This window comes from Vanessa cardui, chromosome 2 (assembly GCF_905220365.1).
Source record: "Vanessa cardui chromosome 2, ilVanCard2.1, whole genome shotgun sequence".
Lineage (NCBI taxonomy): Eukaryota > Metazoa > Arthropoda > Insecta > Lepidoptera > Nymphalidae > Vanessa > Vanessa cardui.
The window spans coordinates 8,348,430-8,360,382 of record NC_061124.1 but is presented as its reverse complement, the minus strand read 5'-3'; the positions used below and the strand labels follow the sequence as shown (position 1 = coordinate 8,360,382).

Below are 11,953 nucleotides of genomic sequence, written 5' to 3'. Positions count from 1 at the left end.
TTTAAATATTAATGCATATTCTAAGATCTCCCCTTATAAAATACTTGAACAAAGCGAAAACATCAATATATGAAATCTTTTAGAGAAGTTAGGGAACAAACGGACAGACGCGCAAAGCGTTTTTGTATAACTTAAAGAAGTCACATATTATTTTCACGCAATGTATGTAATTATGCCTGACCAAATAAATCTTGGATTAAATGTTTTTATCGTAAATTAACATTGATAAGATAAGTATGGCGTAAGAAAATAAAGCAATAATAATACAGTTTCAATGATTTATTGATGTGAACTGACTATAAGCTAAGTAATAAAAAAAAAATCTGATTAAAATATTCAATGGATTCTTTATTCAGAAGTTCAGTTAATCTTCGGAATAAAAAGAACAATGCAGATGTGTAAGTACTTGATAGTTTATTGAAAGTTAAGAGAATAATACGTCTCTTAAAATATGTCTAAGTGATGCATTTCACGCTGCCAGGTGGCGCCCGAGTTCACTTATAAACATACCAAAGCTGAATCGAAGCAGCAGTTCCTCTATATTCGCGTCAAGCGTCAATAAAAGCAAGGTAAGATATTGTTGACAATTAGAGCTTGATGTATTTTTATTGGTAAAAAACTCTATTTCGATTTTACAGTTGAAAAAATCAGATCGTAGTTGGAATACAATTGTGACTATCGTTCTTGTAGAGGCGAAATGTCTCCCTTCGGTGCCTGATGATGGAGTATCTCATAGCGTCTATTGTAAATTTCAGTACGTAGATATGATTTATATACACTAACGCATACATATTGAATACATTTATAAAAAAAAAAAAACATTCTAGTATTTTATTTTTATTCGTCGATCATAAGTACGATTTAATAGAAAACTGCTTGTTATGTTTTGAAAGGAAGTATTATTTAATTAAAAGTATATATTTAAGGTTGGGAAATGAAACCTTTAAATCTAAAAGTGTTCCGAGTAATCAAAGGCCGGAATGGAAGGAAAGATTTCAATTACACCTCTATAACGACTGCATATTGGATATATCTCTTTGGGATAAGGGAAAGATGAAAAATTCTATGGGCAGGTAAGATATACTTTTGAACGATATTAAAAATTTTAATTTTACATGAATATGTATTGAAACTATTTACATATATTCTAAATAGTAGGTACCTTTTACGCTAAGGGATAATATGTAATTTTTTTACGAAACATTGGCACGGCTTATTAATGTCTCACTGTTATCGACCCCTTAAGGCAAAGTGAACTTTACTTCGACCGATATTTGTAAATTTCCTCACGATATTTTCTTTCACCGCCAAGCACGAGATTATTTACAAATAAATGAAATCTCAGCGGTGCAAGTATTCAATTTTTTATAACTCTTATAATTATTTAAATAATACTAAGTTCTTCATGTTCTTGAATTCAGCAATAATTAATATTTCCTGCACTCAAGTTGCATTTTAGACTTATCTTCCTTCGAAAAGGAACGCACTCATGAAATATGGCAGCAACTGGACGATGGCTACGGCGCGATACATATTTCACTAACGATGTGTGCGATACGATTCCCTGACATATCTCCGAGCCCCTCTATTGATTGTGAGGAGAAACATGTAAGATCACTTATCCTACTGGCCTTAAATATGTCAATCGTTATCAAGATAACATTGTTTTTTACAATATATTAAAAAAAATCGGATCGGAGAAAGAAAACATTTATGTTTGCTAATTTTTTTCGTTCGATGATTTATAAATTCGGTCGTTCTTTATTTGAATAATTTACCTACTACTAAATAAAATATTTTAATTAAAAAAAATATCGTCGATGTTTTTTTTATGTTCTATAATTCGATATTCAAATTGAAGCATTAAATGTATTTATAAAGAAAAAAAAAGAATATATAATCTATGTTTTAGGGTGTATTAAAACTGCCAAGCGATTGGAACGTAGTAGGTATGCTACACGTAAATCTTATAGGCGCTAAGGGTTTGACTAGCAGACCGAATGCGTACTGCACGCTGGAGATCGACAACGAGAGGGTGGAAACGCATAGAGCCGGGGCAAGTACTGAACCGAAGTGGAAAAAGTGCTATGTATTGTAAGTTGTTTCTTTTTTGTTTGGTGAATATTGCTTTACAATGTATGTTATTTATGAAAGCTCACGAGCATTTGTACTAGTGGCAAAAGTAAAATTACATTGGAAACGCATTGATTTTGAAGCGACGACGTAAGTTCATCTTAATTTATTAAATGCCAAACATTAACTGCCTGTAAATTTCCCACTACTGGACTAAGGCCTTAAAATGCCACAGTATAAATCGACCAGTAAAATGTTGATGGAGTCGGTAGGCACTGACACGATGGTGGGTGGTCCACTGTCCATAGATATTGGCGCCGTATAAAATTATATGGCTATCAACTGGGAGCTGAGATGGTATATCCCTTTTGCCCGTTGTTTTACACTGGCTCACCTACTCTTCAAATCGGATCACAAAGACACTAAGTATTACTGCTTGGTTGCTGGTTGGTGATACATACATAGACGGACATGCACAAAAACCACTACCAAGTACATTATCTGTTATTACTAGTGTAGTTCGGCTTAAGAAATTCCAATCCAACCTTCAAATTATTTTAATGAATACTAACATTTTGTACTTAATTATGTTTCCAGTAAAGTATACGATGTCACGTCGACGTTAGATCTCAAAGTGTATGACAGTTCTCTGAGCAACGCGATTCTAAACGAGTCCATAGGCAAGGTGTCGATACCCTTGCTGAGGATAACCAACAACGTGACGCGCTGGTACGCGCTCAAAGATAGAAATAAAAGAAACAGCGCTAAAGGCAACTGCCCGAGAGTGCTACTCCAGATGTATATGGCCTGGAATCCTGTAAGTTGTATTCAACATCAACAGCTTGTAAATTCCCACTGCTGGGCTAAAGGCCTCCTCTCCCTTTGAGGAGAAGGTTTGGAACATATTCCACCACGCTGTTCCAATGCGGGTTTGGTGGAATACACATGTGGCAGAATTTCTATGAAATTTGTCACATGCAGGTTTCCTCACGATGTTTTCCTTCACCGCTGAGCACGAGATGAATTATAAAGACAAATTAAGCACATGAGACAGCGGTGCTTGCCTGGGTTTGAACCCGCAATCATCGGATAAGATGCACGCGTTCTAACCACTGGGCCATCTCGACTCTTGTATTTTGAAAAAGAAATGTATCTTGTATTTTGAAGAAGTTGTATTATGAAAAAGAAATACGCGAAATACTGACATCAATATCGGTTTTAATTTTTTTTAAATAAATTTTATAAAAGTAGTTTGATCTCTTCGTAAAAGTTTCGTCAAGATTTGTTAAGTCGTTATGAACATCTACCGAAGTAGTGAAACATATGTATATATACGTCACACACTACTGTAATTATTATTCTATGTATTTGTATAAAAATAAGTAACGAATAGTAAATAGATTTTAAAAGTTAAACTAACATGGATTCAAACTTGGAACTTTTTTTTCAAATAAAAAAAAAATATTCTTTTCGATAAAGGCAAAAATCTAAATAATTTTAAAATTTGTTTACAAGAGCGAATATTAACAATAATATTAAAATGCAAATTTTAATGAGCAATGAGTTCATACTTTGGGTACGAGTACGAATAAAAAAAAAACATTTTTTATGCATGAAATAATTTACTGCTATATTTAATTAAATATTTATTCCAGGTTAAAGCTACCGTGAGGTTGTTTCAATCCAAGGAGGTTAAATATATAAAAAAGTCGCCTAAATTTGATGTTGCTCTTATCTACAGCAATATGAAGTTTGTATCAGATTTATTGAACTTGGCCGCTGAATTAAACGAGTATTATAAGTAAGTTCATTTGTAACTTAAATAAAACTATTGTTATAGGAGCAATAAGATATAAAATACACACATTTATGAAAAATATATTTTTATAAAAAAATATGATTTTGGAGTTGTTTAATTTCAAACTTCATCAAAATCGGTTTACTGGTTTGTGGAAACGACGAAAGCGAAACATAAGTGCCAGGGCCGTATTTAGGGGAGGGCAACCGGGGCAATTGCCCCGTGGCCTCCAAATTAGTGGGGGCCACAGTTTTCAGCAAGTTAACAAATACCGAGATATACTCAAATTATAATAATGTTATTATTTAATATTTTAAAAGTTACCGATACAAGTAAATAAATCATTGCTTACTGATTGAAATAAAAAAGTAATTAATTCATGATAATATAATTATTAGGTTGTTTACGTTACTGTTTGTCAAGGGGCCCCCACTGCTTTGTGGCCCGGGGGCCTCCAGACCTTTAAATCCGACTTTGATAATACCACTAGAGACTATGGAAAGCTTGGGAGCCAAGTGGGTGGCGTGCTTCCAGTTGCCTCATTCATCTGTCTATGAAGCTATGAACTGAACGTTTCAATGTTCAGTGTTTACTGAATTATTGTTTTTTTTTTTGTTTTTATTTGACTGGTGGAAGGTCCTCGTGCACGGTCTTCTAACCTGTCTCGAGAATCGGTAATAGTACTTAAGACGTCAATGTCTATAGGCGATGGTCACGTTGGACCTTTAGTTGGTTTACTTGCTTTACCCTCCTATGTTTAATATATACTATTTGAAGAAGAAAAGTATAACATCGGAACGCTATCTTATTTTGCACGATATCCACGCACACAAACACAATGTCGTCTAAAGACGTAGACGTAGTTTTTAAACTGCATAATACTCATCAACATTTGGCGCCAGAATGATAAAACCTCTTTTTAAAGTTTTTTTTAATATCAAATAGAATATATTCGTTCAGTTATAATTGGAGCTTGTCAAAAACAATTTAATTTTTTTTTTGTAGGTTTTTCATACGCATTGACCAAATATCCTACAGATGTATTTTTTTCCAACAGGCGCCTATTCGAATGGGAGGACAAAGAGTTCTCCTTCTTCGTACTGATCGGATGGTTAATATTTTGCTTCTATCTCCGTCTGTGGTCAGTCCCTCTCTTACTTTTAATTCCCTTCATCGGTCACTGGATATTAAGGAAACGAGGTTGGTATACCACGAGTAATAACTCTTTGTTTGATATTGTCATTAGTATGAATGTAATCATTGGTTTCAGGATCAGACAATCCAAATGCACCGGGGAGCCTAAATGATGATGTATTGGAAGGTATATATGTACAGGTAAGTTTGTTAAGCTCTACATATTATTACTTTTATCTATATTTATCATTGTCTATTATTTATATGATTTTTTACTAAACTTAGTGGTGAAATTACAATAACATCATAAGATTTATAATTTTAATCATAAGCCTAATAATTAAAAAAAGTGAACTATCTTGAAAGATAAGCCTAGCAATACCAAACTAGTTAAAAAGGTGCTTATAAATATTTGACCAGCAATAATAATAATTATTAAATTACGTAATACATTTTTAATTCAACGTCGAGTCGTGCAAAAGCTATGCGATTAGGCATTAACAAAGATCGAAATCGATTTCCCCAAAGGTTTCCACGGCGAAAACCGAGTTATCTCAATCGATGCGTCACTAATTGCGTTACGTTGGCATCACCGATGTCCAATAATTGAATTCCCGCTCGTAGCGAGTTCGTTTTCGAAAGCTCGTTAGCTTGTTATACTTCTAGAACTTATACAAACTGTTTTAGTCGGAAAATGCTTTACTTAATATTATATCATTCAAAATATTCTTTATTCAAATTTCTTATGCCATCGTTGAACCGTTCAATTGTAGGATAAAATGAATTTAAAATTAAATTTAATAACGTTTCAATGTGAATATTCTACTAAAAAGAACGTTATAGAAACTCTACCTGACTAATTAAATTATAATATTATTTTAAATCCTACACGCAAAAATCTAATATTTTATGTCATCTATGATGTTTCTACGTAAGAAAACCTTATTATCGATATTTAAATTACATTTACCGTGAAGTTTAATTTGCAAAATTAAGTATAGTAAGATATATTTGTATAATTTATTATATTGCTTTCAATATTTCCTTGTAATAGAAGCCATATGTCCACGATTTATCCATTGACAATGTTAGAATTATCTAACCTAAAAAAAATATTCGATTTTTTAATTTCAAAGTTCCATATTCAAATTTCAAAATAATTATGATGTTGATGAAAAAATACTAACAATGTATAACGCGATAGACCAATTAGTTACAGCATAGTATTTTGTTTCGAAGGTTGTGGACTTCAATCATAAAAGCGGCATTGAATTTCCTGATACTTAAATCATGTTTATAGAACATCTGTTTTTTTTATATTTGCTTATTTAAAGTTAAGTTAATCTTATTCTAATCAAAATAATCTTTAGTCAAGTAGGCTTTTACAAGAACTTTTAAAACGTCATTTTACAATTAAGTGAAGCTATCATTAATGCTGAAGACTAAAAAGTCTATAAAAATCAAATGTAGGATCAAATCATGATCGCATGGACATAGGCAATAAAGAAATTAGCAATTACCCGTCGAATCTCAATTCCAAATCTCTGAACGAAAAATGAACCAGCTAATGAATTCAACTCATCTGAATAAATATTTTTTTGTTTAAAAGATTCTCGTACTATTGTCGCCAATTTTGAATACGTACTACGTAATACGACGTTTCTTTATATATCAATGACTATAAATATTGAGTTCTATCAATGTATTGAACCGTTCATTTTCTATCCATTTTCATCTAACTAGTTGCTTTTCGAAAATTATTCAAATAATTTTTAGTTAATTCAATTAATCATAAAAACAATGCATGCAACAAACATCCACTTTAAGTGTGATGAACAATCTTAGTAAGTCTATTAAAAAAAATCTAATAAAAGTATCTGGACAGATGCAGTGTGATATGACACTACAGATGTTTACTATTAAATTAAAATAAAGGAGTGATATACATTTAAATACAATTGTTTATGCTAGTTTAAGATTTTAATATAAACATAAATCAAAATAACTAATTATATAAACAAACATAACAATTATAATGCTATTTAGATAATAATATAAGATAAAAGTGTAACAAAAACAATAATAATATATACAGCGTACAATAATGATTTATTTAAGTTAAAAAGATTTTGTTTGTGGTTATAGATGTTGAGGCTGTATATAAATATAATTAAAAGTTCTAATACATCGAGAATTTTGTGAAATGTGTAGCTCAAGCTGTATAGATACGTATTTTTAATATGTCCGATGAACATGTATTTGAATTTTAGAGATCAGCTCTGATGATTGTAATTTACCGTTAATTAGTCTGAAGATTTGAAACCGTTAATGGAATTCATTTTAAAATGCCTCAGATACGTAATTGACACAATAGGGACAATTGTTATTCTGATATGTCACAAATCTGGCACGTTCTTCTGCAGTCTGCCTACTCGGTCAATTCAGATTGCATACTCGATAATGCTACGATCTAAGTCATAATATAAAGCCATGACAATAGTTTAAACTCATTAAATTAAATCGTTTCATTGCTATAACTTTTTAATAATCCTTAATATTAATCAATATTTTTTTGTTCGTGAATAATTGAATATATTTCAGTGAATGTTATAGTTATGTACATCTCGCGGGTTAGGTTATACAAAACTTGTTCCCGTGATATAGAATATGAAATTAATTGTTGTCGCATTGAAAGTAAAAATACTGTTCTTTAATCCATAGTCTGATAGGGTAGTTTTGAGGAGGAAAACATAGGTACATAATTTACTATCCCAATAACATTTCTTATCAATTAGACTCGAACCTGGACCCTGAAGATCTAGTCTTCGAACTAAGCACTGGACCAATGAGCCTATAATACTGCTAGACAATTAAATTGTCATCGCAATGTATTGTTTATTTCGACCTTGACATCAAGTTTTTTACCTCGTTTGAATACAATGATTTCATAACATTTCAGGAAGACAAGACATTCACTGGAAAATTACAAGACCTACAAAAAATGACGTTCACTATAAAAAATGGAATTGAATTCATAGTTTCCCACATAGAGAGACTCTACAAGTAAGAGTGTTTATCATTTATATCTATCTATAATATAATATTAAATACTTCTTCGATAAGTTACATTTACAAAATGTAACTATCGACTACTTTGTATTCACTATTACTTTATACATATGTGTTAATAGTCTCTGTGCAAGCCTGGCAGAGTAGGTTCGATTCATGGGTTCTATTTATCATAAAGTATGCTACTGCGAGACATCTTTACTTTGTATTATTGACTTCCGGTTTGAAAGGTGAAGAGTATGAAATGTACCTAAATCTATGGGCAGTGAAAATCACTTACCATCAGGTGGCCTATTTGACAGTCTTCCTACCTATGGCATAAAAAAAGTTAATGTTTAGTTTATTTACTTACAACACTTTTTGTTTTTAATTTAATTAGTTAGCTTTATATTTATACTAGCTGCGCCAGCGACCTTGTAAGCCTTTACATATATATAAAAAAATATATTATAGTAGCCTAGGTTACTCCCTATTATATCAGTTATCTGCCAGTGAAAGCCACGTCAAAATCGGTTCATCCATTCCAGAGATTAGCCGGAACAAACAGACAGACAGACCGACGAAAATTGTAAAAAATGTTATTTTGATATATATACCGTGTATACATAGTATATGCATTGAGTAAAAAAGGGCTATTTTAATATTACAAACAGACATTCCAATTTTATTATATGAATAGATTATATATAATAGGGATATCTTTAATAAACCCACCTTAGATTTTTTTGTTTATGATTATATTTATCTGTCTGTGGTTTTTTTTTTTCAGTTTAATCACATTTAAGGTGCCATTCCTGAGTTACGTTAGTATGATATTACTGATAGTTGCCTCATTCGGCTTGTATTTGATACCATTCAATTACCTACTGATGTCTTTAGGTAAGAGGTTTCATTAAATAATTAAACCGTATCAATACTTGTCTTTGCCAATATTTAGAAAAAAAAAAATTAATTCACATTATTAAAATATTTGACCTGTTATTTTCATCTCCCTTATAAAAAGTTATACTTATATTATAAATATATTATAACATTATAATAATGTTAAGAATTTCCGAACGCCTCGATTTATTGTTACTAAAATATTAATTAATATCAATGATGTGATATTTATTTACAATGAGACGTAAACTTTACATTATATTCCTTTTATTTTAAACCAATAAAGATATGAAAAAAATACAAAACAAGGCAAAGATTTCCTCGTTTACTTGTGACATTTACATTTTTTCAGTATGTTTTTATAAATAATAATAGTCATTTGCCAAGTTGCTGCATTATATGCATATTTATTATTGAGGTTTGTGTTTTATATAAAATAATACTAATAGCGCTTTAAATCGCTAGACACTCTCTGTACCGTTGATTTCATTAATTAATAAATCATAAAATATCAAAATGAAACTTACGATATTTTGAATATTTTCTTATTAATTTATATATGTAAGTTTATCTTTATATGGTAATAAAAGATCGTTATGTTTTTACAGGTATATACAAATTTACGAGGAAATATTTAAATCCAGGCAGAATATTAAACAATGATTTATTAGATTTCCTTTCGCGTGTACCGGACAATGAAATATTGGTAAGTGATTGATTGCTCGTGATGGGAGCGTGTGTCCGGTAGAGTAGAATAGAGTCGGCACAACTCAACAGGCGTACGTCTATATTCTTAACACACACACACACACACACACACACACACACACACACACATAATTCACGTATACAATGATACGACACAAATTGGTGGCCTAAATCCAAGTCGTGTTCCATCAAAAGCCACAGATTTGTGCAATTCTCTCTAGGTAGGTACCACCCGCATGAGATATAACACCGTCAAACACCAGTTTTCAGTATCATTGTATTCCGGTTTGAAGTATGTGTGAATTGTAACTACAGGCGCACGGGATATAAAATTTCGTTCCCAAAGTTGGTGGCGCACTGGCACTGCACTGCACTGATGAAAAGAATGGTACTTTTTCTTACAGCACTATTGTTTATGGCCAGTGGTAAGAACCATCATGATAACATTACACGGATGAACCAGTGGCTTATAATGTCTACTATTATTGTAAAAAAATACAATAAGAGCATTATAAAAAGATATTTGATATCAGGTAGACTTTCGATCTTAAGTACAGCTTGCACACTGCCTTCAAATAAATGGAATATCGAAATGACGGAGAAGATAAAATTAATTCAATATTCGGACATTTCTTAAATCCTCCTCCTTACTGCTTTGCAACTCAAATGATTTATAGATTTAGAATTCATTACATCGATTATATCCACTATTTCTTACACTGCACACTTACCAAGATGATATCAATTTAAATATTGCTACTTGTTAAATGATAAACGCAGAATTTTAATTAATAACTTTATTGTTCCATACACTTAAATATAATAATTAATTATTTTTATTGACGAATGTATCACAAAGGCAAGTTTTATTGAGCAATTAATTTAAGTACATTGAAAAACAAAAGTTATAAATTATCTTTGACTTGATTAAAATTTTATGAAGCACGCAGTACTTTTGTTTTTGAATGTACATATCACAAATTTCACACACTGTGTAGGAAATATAATTACATATAACAATTAAATAAGTATACTAATATGCTAAAATTAAATAAGAAATTAATTAATAATTTATTCTTCCGTTCACAGAAGGATTGGAAAGAATTAGGCGTACCAGAACCCAATCAAGATACTCAAGTACATTCATCGAGAATAACAAGATCTATATCTACCTCAATTTGAGGCAAATTATCGATTAAATACTTTTTATTTGCAATACTTATAATAAATATGATTAAACATTAAAATCACAATCGTACATTACATCCTAAAGGCAAATACAAACCCAGCTTTATATGACGCTATTTTAACCGCGCGTTTTTTTGCGAATTAATTTATTTTGTTAAATATTTTTGTTATTGAGATAAACAACTATTTGGTGAGACTTCGTTTATAAAAAAAAAATAATACACGGAAGTGAAACCTTTTTGCGTCAGTGACGTTTTATTTTAAAAGGGTTGAAAGAGCCTTGAAGTGTATCTCCTATCTCACGTGAAAGTATTAATATAAATGCAAAAGCGAATCTGTCCGTCTGTTTTCTTATCACAAAAACAAGACTTGGACGAAGTTACCCTGGAACCCTATCAGTGATTAAAAGCGGACATCGGGTACGGCTTCTTACTCGTAAAGTAACAGTTTCGTATCCGCATTTTGTACTGGCTTGTACACTCTTGTCTTTGCACCCTGGCTTCTCCACTATGGCACTCCGAAGAACAAAGTGTATTTTAAATCCAAAAAATCTCTTGGATATCTACTATCTGCTTTTCGTCGGATCCGATGGATTTAAGTTTGGCTCTGGAACTTTCAACTCCCGCCATTGTTTCTGAAATAAATAAATTTGGTTATAGTACTTTTTTTGTGTTTATTTTTTTTGACAAATGTTATCCTTAAATTATACACTGTTGTGTAGGTCTTTAGGGATTCGTGAAAACTTTTGACAGTTGAATTTTATCATTATTTATCCCTCTAATTTTAATTATAAGGGAACTCAAACGTTTCCGATGTTTATTAATAGTTTTCATATCAACAATTGTTGTTTTGACAGCCTGTAATTTTCCCACTGCTGGGATAAGGCCTTCTCTCCCTTTTGGGGAGAAGCTTTGGAACATATAAGCGCTGTTCCAATGCGGGTTGGTGGAATACACATGTGGCAGAATTTCTATGAAATTAGGCACATGCAATTTCCTCACAATGTTTCCTTCACTGCCGAGCACGAGATGAATTATAAAAAACAAAGGTTAAAATGCACGCGTTGTTACCACGTTTAATATCTATTGGAATTAAAATATT

At 31.4% G+C, this 11,953-nt stretch overlaps 2 protein-coding genes across 4 annotated transcripts in view; one reads left to right on the top strand and one right to left on the bottom strand.

The window, feature by feature from the left end:
* The first annotated feature begins 248 nt into the window (after positions 1–248).
* LOC124540494 (multiple C2 and transmembrane domain-containing protein-like) lies at positions 249–10,846 on the top strand. The gene is made up of 14 exons (XM_047118117.1): positions 249–398; positions 482–569; positions 639–754; positions 927–1,073; positions 1,449–1,608; positions 1,913–2,094; positions 2,671–2,890; positions 3,729–3,874; positions 4,929–5,071; positions 5,142–5,206; positions 7,965–8,068; positions 8,844–8,953; positions 9,565–9,662; positions 10,754–10,846. The coding sequence occupies exons 1-14, from the start codon at positions 340–342 to the stop codon at positions 10,844–10,846; spliced, it is 1,731 nt and encodes a 576-aa protein (XP_046974073.1). The 5' UTR covers positions 249–339.
* The window catches only part of LOC124538582 (multiple C2 and transmembrane domain-containing protein-like), a 34,247-nt gene continuing 32,720 nt past the window's right edge, over positions 10,427–11,953 (bottom strand). For 2 of the 3 annotated variants that reach the window (XM_047115696.1, XM_047115706.1), the window contains one exon: positions 10,429–11,486. In XM_047115696.1, the coding sequence (XP_046971652.1) occupies positions 11,418–11,486 (69 nt within the window). In that variant the 3' untranslated portion in view covers positions 10,429–11,417. Of the gene's footprint in view, positions 11,487–11,953 lie in introns of all 3 variants that reach the window. The other variant, XM_047115687.1, reaches the window with a different exon arrangement.